Genomic DNA, 16,287 nt, shown 5'->3' with positions numbered 1-16,287 from the left:
CTGTAGTATTCAAGAAGGGTCTACCAAGGATAATCGACATGTTGTCGTCCTCGGGCATCTCAAGTATAACAAAGTCAGTCAGAATAGTAACATTAGCAACAACAACGGGCACATCCTCACAGATACCAATAGGTATGGCACTTGATTTGTTAGCCATTTGCAAAGATATTTTAGTAGGTGTGAGTTTATTCAAGTCAAGTCTTTTATATAAAGAGAAAGGCATAACACTAACACCAGCTCCTAAATCACACAAAGCAGTTTTCACATAATTCTTTTTGATAGAGCAAGGTATAGTTGGTATTCTTGGACCTCCAAGTTTTTTAGGTACTCCATCTTTAAAAGTGTAATTAGCAAGCATAGTGGCGATTTCAGCTTCCAGTATTTTTCTTTTATTGGTGATGATATCTTTCATATACTTTGTGATGAGGGCATCAATACCATTGTTACACCCACAGCCCCTACTGCTATACATACTGGACCAATTACTAGAGCTCGCGCACGCCAATTAAATTATCAGGTACTTTCATTTCTTGGTAATGATTCTAATGTTCATGAGAATATGATGCTGCCTAAATTGGATACATTTGTCTTACTTACAAATGAAGGGCCAAGCTTGGACAAGAGGGATGAACATTGGAGCAAGATTAAGCATGGAGATGATGGCATGCGCAAGGGGAACAAGAACGGAGTTACAAGTGATGATTTCAGGACTTTGAAGCCACCATAATGAGTGTATGAAGCCTTGGACGAAATATACAAGATGCCACTTCATAAATTTCGTCTAGAGGCTATTATAGGTGCTACGTCACCTTATTTTTGGGCCAGGCCAATGTAATTTCAAAATAGTCAAGTATAGGTTGTTTTTAGAGTCCGTATGTGTGGGGAAACAAGAGTTAGGGTTGGTTTCGGACCCCTCCTCCAAGGGCCACGAAATTCCCCCCTCTTCCTCCATATATACAGCCCTTAGGGCATTGTTTAGACTTTGGGTTTTGTTTAGATTAAAAGTTCGCCATAGCTGCAACTTCGCGTACTTCGTTTGTGTTCAACGACCAGACAAAGGCGTCACAGAACCCCACCTTCATTAATAAATCTTTCCTCTTATATTCGCAATATCCAGATTGCAATCTTAGTTTCTTGCTTGTTCTTCGTTTGCTCGCAGGAAACAGACCCTCGTGGTCAGGCTGATCGTGCTCCGGTGTGGTCAATAACCCCTCAGAAGTTGGTTTAGAGATTGCTAAGGCGCGACGTCTAACACGTTCGTAGTCAGATCGTCAAGGTCGACTCCCAAAGAAAACGATAGCCACCATCTCATTGAAACATCGGGACACCTTTGCCTCTATCAAGTGGTATCAGATTTCCAGGTTGCTCGGGAGATTTTTACAGCTGTTTCGTAGTTTAGATCGAGTCTGTTCTTCATACCTATAGTCCACGAAAAAGCCCAAAAAAATTAGGGTTAGCTCATCCTATTCGAACCAGTCTGAGCCTTTGCATAGTCTTTTCAATATTTTGCTTTGTTGAATTTGCCATGTCAAGTTGTTGGCCTTAGCATCTAGTCTTTTAGAGTTTCGAGTTCTGGACATAAGTTATCACGCCGCCACCGCACCATCATCATCGGCCCTGCCATCTACCACGACCGCTTATCCGCCACCGCTCTGAATCTGTATCCATATACCACCACCAATCAGTATCCATATACCACCACCGATCTGTATCCATATACCACCACCGCTACCATATATCACCACCGCTGCCATATCTTACCACCATATATCCACCACCAATCCGAGTTCCTTTCATATTAGGTTTGTTTTCGAGATCCATCTAATTTCTGATTGGTGTTTCCTTGCCTGAGTAGGTTTAAAAAAAGAGTCTGGAGACCCCCGGGCAGTTTTTAGGCCAAAATTTCGGCGACCAAAAATATTTTTCCCTATCCTATTTTTAGGATTTTCTGAGTCTTTTGAGACACTCGCAATCATAGTGATTTTTTGTCACACTTTTTCATCGTCGCTGCCCTGATTTGCGAAAAAAATTGTCAAAAAAATTCCGTGCCCATCCTGTCATTTTGACCTGGGAAGAGTTTTGAGACACTCGCCATTATAGTGATTTTTTGCAAAACAAAAGAGGAGCGCCAAAAAAACAGAGCAAAAAAATCGAGAGTGTGCTTTTCCCTTGTTTACGTGCAGCGCCGTGATTTTGTTAGTGTTCTAGGCTCGCGTCTCTAGCACGGTCTAGCCTAGGACCAGCACAGTACCGTCGTTGAGCGTTTATTCAACTTTGTATCTCTGAATTGATTATTGCTAATCTTTTTGCTACCATATTATAAGCCTTCCTAGCTCCACATAAATCTACGTCGTGCGTTTGACTCTCCCTGGTAATCGCTCTATCCAAGCTTTGAAAGTTTTGACTATAGCGGTTGCCGGTCACCGCCTGCTACCGGGTAAGAACTGGTAAGAATTTGAGATTTGCTTGACGGATTTGAGACACCCACCACCACCACTTGTTAGTAGTTTATAGGATCATATTCTTGTGTGTTTCTATTGCTGCTAACCATGGCAGGATCACAAGCCAACGAGATTGACTGGGAGAACTTGACAAGCAAGGAGCTTCATGATAAGTTTTAGCAAATGATGAGTGGAAGGGTGCAAGATGTGCTAAACTGATTTGAAGAGGCCATGGAGAAGATAGATGGCATGGAGAAGACGTTTGAAACAAAGCTCGATAACAACAACGCCTTCCAAATCAAGTGGGACGAGCACTGCGTGTTCCCATTAAGCCTGGTCAAAATTCTGATGCCGCTGTTGATGTTTCTATAGCTCCTGCTGCTACTGCAGAGGTGGAGGACCATTACGAGGATGAGGTTGATCAAAATCAGAACTACATGCAACACCAGCACCAGGTCGTCCTCATGCATATCATCGCAATGGTAGGGCTGCACCGCCACCTGAGGTACGAGATCATGACCATCTTCCTAAACTAAAATTGAATATTCCACCATTTGAGGGTAGATATGTTCCTGATATTTATCTTACTTGGGAGTTAGAAACTGAACAGCATTTTACATGTTTACAATATCCCGAGGAGCGACGTGTTCCTGCTGCTGTTTGTGCTTTCACTAATTTTGCATGTGTTTGGTGGTCTGAACATTGTAGATTATATCCTATTCCATCTACTTGGGCTGCTTTGAAAATTGCTATGTGTACTCGCTGGTTTCCACCATACTATCAACGTGAATTGCTTCAAAAATTGTAGCGTTTGAGACAAGGAAAAAATTATGTAGAAGAATATTATCAGGAATTACAAACTGGTATGATTAGATGTGGTATTGTTGAGGATAATGAAGCTATGCTTGCACGTTTTATGGGTGGATTAAATAAATAGATTCAAACCATTCTAGAGTATAAGGAGTATAATAATATAACTCGTTTATTCCATCTTGCTTGCAAAGCTGAACGTGAAGTGCAGGATCGACAGGCATTGGCGCTAATTAATTTTTCTGCAGGTCGATTTTCATCATGGACACCACGTACATCCTCTACTCCCACACGTTCTACTACAGCACCACTAACTTCAGCCGCCAATTCCAACCGAGATACAAGAAAATAGGCACCACCACCACCATCTGCTAGGGGTGCACCTTCCGGTCCCGCACAGAGCTCTTCTTCATCCATGGCATCAACAGGGCACACAAGTGATATTATTTGTCATCGTTGTAAGGGACGAGGTCATTATGCAAGAGAATGCAAATCTCAGTGTGTGATGATTGCTACTGAGGATGGTGGGTATGAGTCCGCTAGTGACTATGATGAAGAGATTTTGGCTCTTATTACAAGTGAAGAACACGGTGGAGACGATTCTGATTATGAGACACAATACATGGTTGCTGAAGATGCTGACAGGTATGAAAGTTTAGTTGCTCAACGTGTTTTGAGTGTGCAGGTCACACAACCTGAGCAAATCAGAGGCATAATTTGTTCCACACAAAGGGAGTTGTGAAGGAACGTTCTGTCTGCGTCATCATTGATGGAGGGAGTTGCAACAACTTGGCTAGCATGGAGATGGTGGAGAAGCTATCTCTCACCACAAGACCACATCCACATCCTTACTGCATCCAATGGTTCAACAACAACGGCAAGGTTAAGGTAACACGTACTGTTTGTGTGCATTTTAGTATCTCTACATATGCTGATTATGTTGATTGTGATGTGGTACCAATGCAAGCATGTTCCATATTACTTGGTAGACCATGGCAGTTTGATAAAAATTATGTACACCATGGTAGAAATAATCAGTATACTCTTGTTCATAAGGATAACCATATTACTTTGCTTCCTATGACTCCTGATTCCATTTTGAAAAATGATATTAATAGAGCTAATAAAGCAAAATAGGAGAAAAATAAGAGTGAAAATCAGATTGTGGCAAAAGAATTTGAGCAACAAATAAAACCTAATAATAAACCATCTAGTGTTGCTTCTGAAATTAAATTGAAAAGTGAATGTTTACTTGCCACAAAATCTGATATTGATGAGCTAGATTTCAGCAAATCTGTTTGATATGCTTTTGTGTACAAAGAGGCATTATTTTCATTCGAGGACGTGCCTTCCTCTTTGCTCCCTGCTGTCACTAACATTTTGCAATAGTTCGCTGACGTTTTCCCACAAGACGTGCCACCGGGATTACCACCTATTCGAGGGATTGAGCATCAAATTGACTTAATTCCCGGTGTATCGCTACCCAACCGTGCACCATACCGTACCAATCCAGAGGAGACGAAGGAGATTATGCGTCAAGTACAGGAGCTGCTCGACAAAGGTTATATACGCGAATCTCTTAGTCCTTGTGTTGTTCCTATTACACTAGTGCCTAAAAAGGATGGTACGTCGCGTATGTGTGTTGATTGTAGAGGCATTAATAATATTACTATTCGTTATCGTCATCCTATTCCTAGGCTAGATGATATGCTTGATGAATTGAGTGGCTCTACAATATTCTCCAAAGTTGATTTGCATAGTGGATACCATCAAATTCGTATGAAATTGGGAGATGAATGGAAAACAACTTTTAAAACTAAGTTTGGTTTATATGAGTGGTTAGTCATGCCTTTTGGGTTAACTAATGCACCTAGTACTTTCATGAGACTAATGAATGAAGTTTTACGTGCTTTCATTGGACGATTTGTGGTAGTCTATTTTGATGATATACTGATTTATAGCAAATCTTTGGAAGAACATTTGGAACATTTACGTTATGTTTTTATTGCTCTATGTGATACACGTTTGTTTGGTAACCTTAGGAAGTGCACCTTTTGCACCGACCGAGTATCTTTTCTTGGCTATGTTGTTACTCCACAGGGAATTGAAGTTGATAAAGCCAAGATTGAAGCTATTGAGAGTTGGCTGCAGCCCAAAACGGTCACATAGGTGAGGAGTTTTCTTGGACTCGCTGGTTTCTATAGGCGTTTTGTGAGAGATTTTAGCACCATTGTTGCACCTCTCAATGAGCTTACAAAGAAGGATGTGCCTTTTGTCTGGGGTACCGCACAGGAATAAGCCTTCACGGTATTGAAAGATAAGTTGACACATGCTCCTTTACTCCAACTTCCTGATTTTAATAAGACTTTTGAGCTTGAATGTGATGCTAGTGGAATTGGATTAGGAGGTGTGTTATTACAAGATGGCAAGCCTGTTGCATACTTTTATGAAAAAATGAATGGGCCTAGTCTGAACTATTCTACTTATGATAAAGAATTATATGCTCTTGTTCGGACCTTAGAAACATGGCAACATTATTTATGGCCCAAAGAATTTGTTATACATCCTGATCATGAATCTTTGAAATTCATTAAAAGTCAAGCAAAACTGAACCGTAGACATGCTAAATGGGTTGAATTCATTGAGACTTTCCCTTATGTCATTAAACATAAGAAGGGTAAAGAAAATGTTATTGTTGATGCATTGTCTCGTAGTTATACTATGCTTTCACAACTTGACTTTAAAATCTTTGGTTTGGAGACCATCAAAGATCAATATGTGCATGATGCCGAATTTAAAGATGTATTGCAGAATTGTAAAGAAGGTAGAACATGGAACAAGTTCGACGTTAATGATGATTTGTGTTTCGTGCTAACAAGCTATGCATTCCAGCTAGCTCCGTTCGTCTTTTGTTGTTATAGGAGGCGCATGGAGGAGGACTAATGGGACACTTTGGCGTGAAGAAGACAGAGGATATACTTGCTACACATTTCTTTTGGCCAAAGATGAGACGGGATGTTGAGCGTTTTGGTGCTCGCTGCACTACATGTCAAAAAGCTAAATCACGACTCAATCCTCATGGTTTATTATGCATTTGCCTGTACCTAGTGTTCCTTGGAAGGATATATCTATGGACTTTGTTTTAGGTTTACCTCGAACAAAGAGGGGGAGGGATAGCATATTTGTTGTCGTGGATAGGTTCTCGAAAATGGCACACTTTATACCATGTCATAAAAGCGATGATGTTGTTAATGTTGCTGATTTGTTCTTTCGTGAAATTATTCGCTTGAATGGTGTGCCAAATACTATTATTTCAGATCGTGATACTAAATTTCTTAGCCACTTTTGGAGATGTTTATGGGCTAAATTGGGGACTAAACTGCTTTTTAGTACTACTTGTCACCCCCAAACTGATGGACAAACTGAAGTAGTAAATAGAACATTGTCTACTATGCTTAGGGCTGATTTGAAGAATAATAAGAAAATGTGGGAAGAATGCTTGCCTCATATTGAATTTGCTTATAATCGTTCATTGCATTCTACTACTAAGATGTGCCCTTTTGAAATTGTGTATGGTTTCCTACCCCGTGCACCTATTGATTTGTTGCCTCTTCCATCTTCGGAGAAGGTTAATTTTGATGCTAAACAACGTGCTGAATTGATTTTAAAAATGCATGAGTTAACTAAGGAAAACATTGAGCGTATGAATGCTAAATATAAACTTGCTGGAGATAAGGGTAGAAAACATGTTGTGTTTGCACCTGGAGATCTTGTTTGGTTACATTTGCGTAAGGATAGATTTCCTGATTTGCGCAAATCAAAGATAATGCCACGTGTTGATGGTCATTTTAAGGTGTTAGAGAAAATAACTGATAATGCATATAAACTTGAGCTGCCTGTAGATTTTGGGGTTAGTCCCACTTTTAACATTGCAGATTTGAAGCCTTACTTGGGTGAGGAAGATGAGCTGACTTCATTTCAATAAGGGGAGGATGATGAGAACATCAATACCATTGTTACACCCATAGCCCCTGCTGCTATACATACTGGACCAATTACTAGAGCTCGCGCACGCCAATTAAATTATCAGGTACTTTCGTTTCTTGGTAATGATTCTAATGTTCATGAGAATATGATGCTGTCTAAATTGGATACATTTGTCTTACTTACAAATGAAGGGCCTAGCTTGGACAAGAGGGGTGAACATTGGAGCAAGATTAAGCATGGAGATGATGGCATGCGCAAGGGGAACAAGAATGGAGTTACAAGTGATGATTCCGGGACTTTGAAGCCACCATAATGAGTGCATAAAGCCTTGGACGAAATATACAAGAGGCCACTTCATAAATTTCGTTCAGAGGCTATTATAGGTGTTGTGTCACCTTATTTTTGGGCAATGCCCATGTAATTTCGAAATATTCAAGTATAGGCTGTTTTTAGAGTCCGTATGTCTGGGGTAACAAGAGTTAGGGTTGGTTTTGGATCCCTCCTCCAAGGGCCACGAAATTCCCCCCTCTTCCTCCATATATACAGCCCTTAGGGCATCGTTTAGACTTTGGGTTTTGTTTAGATTAAAAGTCCGCCATAGCTGCAACTTCGCGTACTTCGTTTGTGTTCAATGACCAGACAAAGGCGTCACAGAATCCCATCTTCATTAATAAAGCTTTCCTTTTATATTCACAATATCCAGATTGCAATCTCAGTTTCTTGCTTGTTCTTCGTTTGCTCGTAGGAAACATACCCTCGTGGTCAGGTTGATCGTGCTCCGACGTGGTCAATAACCCCTCGAAAGTTGGTTTAGCGATTGCTAAGGCGCAACATCTCGCACGTTCGTAGTCGGATCGTCAAGGTAGACTCCCACAGAAAACGATAGCCACCATCTCATCGAAACATCGGTACACCTTTGCCTCTATCACTTTGCATAAGGAGGCATTCTCAGAATATCAGTCAAGCGAGTACGCAAAAGGACTGGCCTCATCATTTCAGCAAAGCGTTCAAATTATTCATCATCATTCTTTTTAGTTGGCTTAGGTGGAAAAGGCATAGGTTTTTGAACCCACGGTTCTCTTTCTTTACCATGTTTTCTAGCCACAAAGTCTCTTTTATCATACCTTTTATTCTTAGCTTGTGGGTTATCAAGATCAATAGGTGGTTCTATCTCAACATCATTATCTGGTTCTTTTTCATTGTTTGGTTGAGAGTCTTCATGAACTTCATCGTTACCTTTTTCATTATTAGTATGTGAGTGTTCATTACCAGGTTGAGTTTCAGCATCAGAGATAGAAGTTTCATTGTCATTATCAGGAGGTTTCTCTATTTTAGGTTCACTATAAGTATGCAAAGTCCTATTATTTTTCTTTCTAGAAGGCCTAGGTGCACTAGTGTCATTTCTTTGTGAGTCTTGTTCAATTCTCTTTGGGTGTCCCTCAGGATAAAGTGGTTACTGGGTCATTTTACCTCCTCTAGTTGCAACTCTAACAGCAAAGTCATGCATATTATTATTCATTTCATCAAGCAACTCTCTTTGAGATTTAGTAACTTGTTCTAACTGAGTTTGAACCATAGAAGCATGTTTTCCAACACCTCTAACATCATTTGAAATTCTAAATAACAAGTCACTCAAGCGAGCAATCATATCAGAATTATATTTCAATTGTTTCATAACATTTGCATTGAAGTGAGCTTGTTTTCTAATGTAGTTTTCAAACTCACAAAAGGCATTGGCTAGGATGCATATTGCGAGGATTGTCATTATCATTGAACTTCATAAGAGAATTTACCTCTACCACCTTAGGCAGCGGTGGTGTATTAAGCCCATGTATTTGTTCAATAGGAGGTAAAATTTTAACATCCCCGGCTTTAATACCTTTTTCCTTCATAGATTTCTTTGCCTCTTGCATATCTTCAGGACTAAGATATAATATACCCCTCTTCTTCGGAGTGGGTTTAGACGGTGGTTCAGGAATAGTCCAATCATCATAATTTTTCAATATGTTATTCAATAATTCTTCAACTTGTCCAACAGTTCATTCCCTGAAAACACAACCAACACAACTATCTAGGAAGTCCCTAGAAGCTTCAGTTAGTCTATTATAGAAGATATCAAGTATTTCATTTTTCTTAAGAGGATGATCAGGCAAAGCATTAAGTAACTGGCAAAGCCTCCCCCAAGCTTGTGGGAGACTCTCTTCTTTAGTTTGCATAAAGTTAAATATTTCCTGCAAATCAATTTGTTTCTTATGAGCAGGGAAATATTTTTCAGAGAAGTAATAAATCATATCCTAGGTACTACACACACAACCAGGAGCAAGAGTATTGTACCAAGCTTTAGCATCACCCTTTAATGAGAAAGGAAATAATTTGAGAATAAAGTAATAGCGAACTTTCTCATCATGCGTAAAAAGGGTGGCTATATCATTCAACTTAGTAAGATGTGCCACAGCAGTTTCAGTTTCATAACCATGGAAAGGATCAGATTCAGCCAAAGTAATTAAATCTGGGTCGACAGAGAATTCATAATCCTTATCATCAATAAAGATAGGTGAGGTAGCAAACTTAGGATCACATTTCATTCTAGCATTCAAAGATTTTTCTTTATACTTGTGTAGTAATTTATCTAGATCATCTCTATCATTACACGCAAGAATATCTCTATTTGTTTCTTCACTCATAACATAACCTTACGGTACCTTAGGCAATTCATATCTAGGAGGGCTAGTTCTAGCAGGTGTTTCAGGAGATTCAGTTTCAAGCTCATCATCAGATTCAACAACATCATGTTGTATTACTCTAGCAATTTTTTTCATCAAGAAATTCACCAAGTGGCATCATCATTAACAAGCAAGGTACTAGCATCATCATAAGCATCATTCATAGTAGAAGTAGCATCATCAATAACTTGCGACATATTAGAATTGATAGCATGTGGTGGTGTTGCAAGTTTACTCATAACAGAAGGTGAATCTAAAGCAGAACTGGATGGCAGTTCCTTACCTCCCATCGTCTTTGAGGGAAATATCTTAGTCTTAGGATCCTTTAGATTTTTCATAGTGATAATATGATAATAATCCCAAGTGACGCAACAAATATAGCTATGCTCCCCGGCAATGGCGCCAGAAAAAGGTCTTGATATCCCACAAGTATAGGGGATCACAACAGTTTTCAAGGGTAAAGTATTCAACCCAAATTTATAGATTTGACACAAGGGGAGGCAAAGAATATTTGAAGGTATTAGCAGCTGAGTTGTCAATTCAACCACACCTGGAGATTAATTATCTGCAGCAAGGTGATCAGTAGCAAAGTAGTTTGATAGTTTTGATAGTAGTGACAGCAGCAATAGTAACAGTAGCAGTGATAGCAGTAATTTTGTAGCAAGTGTAACAGTGATGGTAGTAGTAATACTTAGCAGAAACAATATGAAAAAAATTCGTAGGCATTGGATCGGTGACTTGTTGGATGATATTCATTATGTGACAGTTATAACCTAGGGCGATTCTAATATGACAGTCACTTTAGGCACCCGGGCCCAAAATGACAAGCATTAAGCATGGCAAAGTCATAGCAACATCAATCTAAGAACATAGTGGATACTAGGGATCAAGCCCTAACAAAACTAACTTGATTACATGATGAATCTCATCCAACTCCTCAACGACCAGCGAGCCTACGAAGGAATTACTCACTCCCGGTGGGGAGCATCATGAAATTCGCGATGAAGAATGGTTGGTGATGACAAAGAACAAAGATCCCCCTCTCCGGAGCCCCAAACGGACTTCAGATCTGCCCTCCCGAGGAAGAACAAGGCTTGGCGGCGGCTCCATCTCGTGGATCGCGATAATTTTTTCTCCCTAATTTTTTCTCCAAAAATAGGATTTTTATAGCGTTGGTTTCAGGGTCTGCGGGGCCACCAGGTGTGGACAACCCACCTGGGCGCGCCAGGAGAGGGGGGCGCGCCCTGGTGGGTTGTGCCCACCCAGGGGCCCCTTTCCGGTAGGTCTTGACTTCAGAAATTCTTATATACTCCTATTATATAAAAATTCCTCACAAAATTTCGTTCCATTCCGAGAACTTTTATTTCTGCACAAAAACAACACCATGGTAGTTCTGCTGAAAACAGTGTCAGTTCAGGGTTAGTTTTATTCAAATCATGCAAATTAGAGTCCAAAATAAGAGGACGAGTGTTAGGAAAAATAGATACGTTGGAGACGTATCAAGTGGCCATGTGTCGAAAGTAACATATCAACACGGAATTCACTATATCACGTCTATTAAACATACATAAATATTAGTATTAAGCTTAAATTCAAATTTCACATGGCGGTAACCAACAAATGACCAACTGCAAGAAACTAGGAATTCACTTAACTTCATATATTTACCGCGAATCCAAAATGTTGTAATCAAATCTAAGTTCCATCGGCAGGTTTTCTTCCTATAACCGAAGATCAACCAGACGTGGAAATTTACAAAAACAACCTAACTTTGCGTACTTAACGTAAATTAAAAAAAAATGAATTCCATGGACTAGGTTCCGCAGGTAAGATCAGACAGGTGTCACAGAAATGTCATATCAGCCGCGCAAAAAGAGCTACTACAACAAAAGAAATCAAAGGACAGCGACCACTATAGCCGAGAAGAAAGAAGTATGCAAGAAAGGAGCAAAGCAGGCTGCTGCCATGCACAAGGGAAGGGAAGAGAAGTGAAGGCTAAATGGGAGGGGGACGAGAAAAGGGAGGCGGGAATGGTCTGGAGCAGCAAGCCAACCAACTCCTCGCGGGATCACGGGCATTTTCCCTCCAAAAAGCTTCCTCTCCTCCTTTTTCCCCTTTTCCCCAACGCTCTTATCTTCTCCCTCGTCCATCCAACCAAGCTAGCAATCTCTCTCTCTCTCTCTCTCATCCTCCGCGCGGCGTGCATTTCTTTCTTTCTTGGCTAGCTCCTCGATCAAGGTGTTCGCGCGCAGGCGTGCGGGTCGATGCGCATGGAGGGTGGAGGCGCCGGGGCAGGAGGAGGAGGTCACGGCGGCGGCCATGGCCTCGGCGGCGAGGCGCAGATCAAGGGCACGCTCACCCACGGCGGCAGGTACGTGCAGTACAACGTCTACGGCAACCTCTTTGAGGTCTCTGCTAAGTACGTCCCACCCATCCGACCTGTCGGCCGCGGCGCCTGCGGCATCATCTGGTACGTACGTCATGCGCTGCATCTGCTCGCGTATATTCCTCAGTTACCTCAGAAAATGGATTGCTTTGCTCGATCAGCTGACTGCGATCCTGTTGCGAGTTCGCTACAGCATATACGACTGAAAGTGGGTCTTGATTAAAGCTACAAATTACCATAGCCTAGCGTATATATATATTATAGTATTAAACCATAAAGCTTTCTATAACGGACCAGTACTAGTTAATTGTTATGGTATGGCTATATTTAACAGCAAAAATAGCTTCTCAATACTAAAAGGAAACAAGAGCTGTTTCTAGTTGATTTTGAGCCTGTGGTGACAAATTCTTTTCTGTGATCTTCTTCTCCAGCGCTGCTGTAAATGCACAGACTCGTGAGGAGGTCGCTATCAAAAAGATAGGTAATGCGTTTGACAACCAGATCGATGCCAAACGCACTTTGCGAGAAGTAAAGCTGCTTCGCCACATGAATCATGAGAATGTGAGCCATCTTTCCTCCTCTCTCATGTGCCTTCTTGTAATAAACCTCTGTGGTTCACATGCTCATATCTGAAATGTTTTGTGATTTCTATTTGACCATGGTTAACTCTGTAGTTTATAGCAAAGGTAAGCCGTCCTGAGGAGATCTGCCGGAAATTCTGGTGATTTTCTTTCAAAGCCAGAATCGCCTGTCATTATTTAGTTACTATACAGACGACATGTGTGACAAAAGTTGAAGTTCCCTACCTGTGCTACCGTGTTTAAACTTTGAACTATCTTGCAACATAAGTCCACATGATGTGTGATTATCTCCACTTATGATATCGAAAATATATATGGTGTGACCCTGAATTTGGTGGTATGATCATGACAAAATCTGACTTTTGGCAGGTGATTTCAATAAAGGACATCATACGCCCACCAAGGCGGGAGAACTTCAACGATGTTTACATCGTCTATGAACTGATGGACACTGATCTTCACCACCTTCTAAGATCAAACCAGCCACTCACGGATGATCACTGTCAGGTATGTACATTGTTCTTTCCATCATCCCTTCAGCATCAGTCCAAACATTCTACAATTGGTCAGCTTTCCTTTCACCTTAACATTTTCATGATGCAGTATTTTCTCTACCAAGTGCTCCGAGGATTGAAGTATGTGCATTCAGCAAAGGTCTTGCACCGGGACCTCAGACCGAGCAACCTGCTGCTCAATGCTAAGTGTGAACTCAAGATTGGAGATTTTGGCTTGGCTAGGACCACGACTGAGACTGACTTCATGATGGAGTATGTTGTTACTCGGTGGTACAGGGCACCGGAGCTCCTGCTCAACTGCTCGGAGTACACTGCAGCAATTGATATCTGGTCAGTGGGTTGCATCCTCGGTGAGATTGCTATGAGGGAGCCACTGTTTCCTGGAAAAGATTATGTTCATCAGCTGAGGCTAATTACTGAGGTATGGCCACTCACTATTACACGAGTCAAGATTTTATTTTTTCCCTTCTGCTTCTTTTTTCTTCTTTTTGTATATTCTCCTGCTCTCTTTTTGCCTCGGAGTCTGACACTATGATTGTCAGTTCTGATTTAGCATAGGTTCCAACTGCTATGCTTTTTCCATGCTTATATCTCTTGGATTACCAACTCAATTAGCACAAGTACACCACATAGGTTGAAGCTTACACTGGTATCTGGTGTAGCATGATACTTCATGCATATGCCTTCATTCAGACTAGTGTTTTGGTCCAAGCATGTGATTATTCTAGATGCACTAACATCTTCTCTTGTTCTACTAAATGGAAATGTCTAATAAATCTTCTCGATGCTGTTTGTAATCCTGATTCATTCTTGATCCAAAGCTGATAGGCTCACCAGATGACACGAGCCTTGGGTTTCTTCGAAGTGATAATGCCCGCAGATACGTGAGGTCTCTTCCTCAATACCCGAAACAGCATTTTGGTTCACGGTTCCCCAGTATGTCCACTGGCGCCATGGATTTGCTTGAGAGGATGCTCGTATTTGATCCGAGCAAGAGGATTACTGGTAATCTTACAGCATAGCATGATCTTGCTTGATTGCAAAATGACAAATTTAATAATGTGAACCATCATTTCAGAATCGTGTGCGAATTATTAAAACCAAGTTGAAATGACACTTCTTACGTTAATTAAACCATTAATGTAAGAAATATTACGAGGAACTTTCTCTTGGAAGTTTAACCTTTTTTTTTCTTGGTGGCTTCGCAGTTGATGAGGCTCTATGCCATCCTTATTTAGCATCCCTTCATGAGATAAATGATGAACCTGTCTGCCCAGCGCCTTTCAGCTTCGACTTCGAACAACCATCATTTACTGAGGAAGATATCAAAGAACTCATTTGGAGGGAGGCTCTCAAGTTCAACCCTGAACCAATTCACTGAAAAGTTCCCAATGTAGAAAAAGAAGCAATTTCAAATGGCAAATCTATCAGCTCCGTGGGAAAATACATGAGCTGACAGCACGATGTACAGAGTAATCAGTGATCACGTCTCAGCATCTTGTCATACGGCTTGTTGATGACACCATGACGTCGAAAACCTGGAAATTTAGGAATCATGAACGCTTGATCAATAATTTGTTGGCCAAAAAAAGTGGGGCCCTTATCTGTATCATGTTAGGTTGTATCTACCCCCTTTTTGTTGTATGCTTAACAAGACCTGAGTTATGGACTATGGTATTACAGTTTCCGGCCACTCTTCCGTCGTCAGTGTTGTTCACCATCCAACGGATGTCACTTATTATTATTGTGTTCTAAACCCTTCAATCAATATACATGTAGTGTATTGTGTCCCCAATACACCTAACAAAGTTGTCAATTGCGCAGTTGCACTAGTTTGACCAAGAGATTGATAATTTGAATGATATAAGTGTTTTTGTATTTTTTGGAATAAATAAAACTAGCAAAATAGAAGTGTAAAGAAATGAGTAAAATGAGGTTTTAATGGTTCACTAGTGGCAACTCGCAACATTAATAACTTCATTAACATATATGGTATAACCTCATAAAATGTGGTGAAGGATCACACCCAAAGTTCTCGTTTTATTGGATGAAAATAGGATGAGACCCCACAAGCATGGTAAAGAATCACACCCAGTGTTGTCTTTCTAATCTAGATCTAATGGGCACGCCATTGTCACCTGAGGTGCCTCCCAAAACAATTTACTAAACAATCGCCATATGATCTCATGGTTCTCAAAGTTCAATACACAATATGAATAAGATTCAGTCCAAGATAAAGAAATTCATAATCAGAGATACATCATATAGTTTACCTGCATTAGTAATGCTCAAGGTCACAGTCATGTTCAGCAGCTAACAAATCTTAGCCCCTAGTATTGACTAATACTATTGCATCGTCATGCAACAAGGGTCGATTGAGAGGTCCAAGACAACTATTCTCCCCTTCGACAGAGTGGTAGAACAAGGTCAGATTAGACCGCCTCTGAACGTGTTGAGGCGGCTGCGAAAAAATAGCGATATATATAAGTTACCAGGAAGAAGAGGCAGCGAGATAGAGTTAGGTGGGCCCTACACACACCCCAAAATCCAAGCACGTGAGCCCCTGGGGCCTCCCACTTGTTAGTTCTTCTCGTGCATGTTGCCTCCTCACTGAAAATCGTCTCCATGTATTTTCCTGATTTTTCATATCTTTGTAAAAAAATCATTTTCTGTTAAGCCAAACCAGTGACTAGTACTCTAACACTTCACTACTATGTTAATCTGGAAAAATGATAGATGCATATATGACATGAATATAGCATGAACCATTACAAAAATTATGGATGTGTTTAGGGCGTATCATTGTGTCCAGTGGGCCACTTGGTAGGTGACACAATCAAGATC

General features: G+C 40.7%; 1 protein-coding gene across 1 annotated transcript; it reads left to right on the top strand.

The window, feature by feature from the left end:
- The first annotated feature begins 11,940 nt into the window (after positions 1-11,940).
- On the top strand, positions 11,941-15,142 carry LOC125521258 (mitogen-activated protein kinase 2). Its single transcript, XM_048686324.2, has 6 exons — positions 11,941-12,431; positions 12,779-12,908; positions 13,298-13,435; positions 13,532-13,864; positions 14,265-14,448; positions 14,652-15,142. The coding sequence occupies exons 1-6, from the start codon at positions 12,226-12,228 to the stop codon at positions 14,822-14,824; spliced, it is 1,164 nt and encodes a 387-aa protein (XP_048542281.1). The 5' UTR covers positions 11,941-12,225; the 3' UTR covers positions 14,825-15,142.
- Positions 15,143-16,287: the final 1,145 nt, after the last annotated feature.

The sequence above is a fragment of the Triticum urartu genome, chromosome 7A, assembly GCF_056163025.1.
Source record: "Triticum urartu cultivar PI428250 chromosome 7A, HENAU_Tu73, whole genome shotgun sequence".
Classification (NCBI taxonomy): domain Eukaryota; kingdom Viridiplantae; phylum Streptophyta; class Magnoliopsida; order Poales; family Poaceae; genus Triticum; species Triticum urartu.
This window is presented reverse-complemented; position numbering and strand designations above follow the sequence as displayed.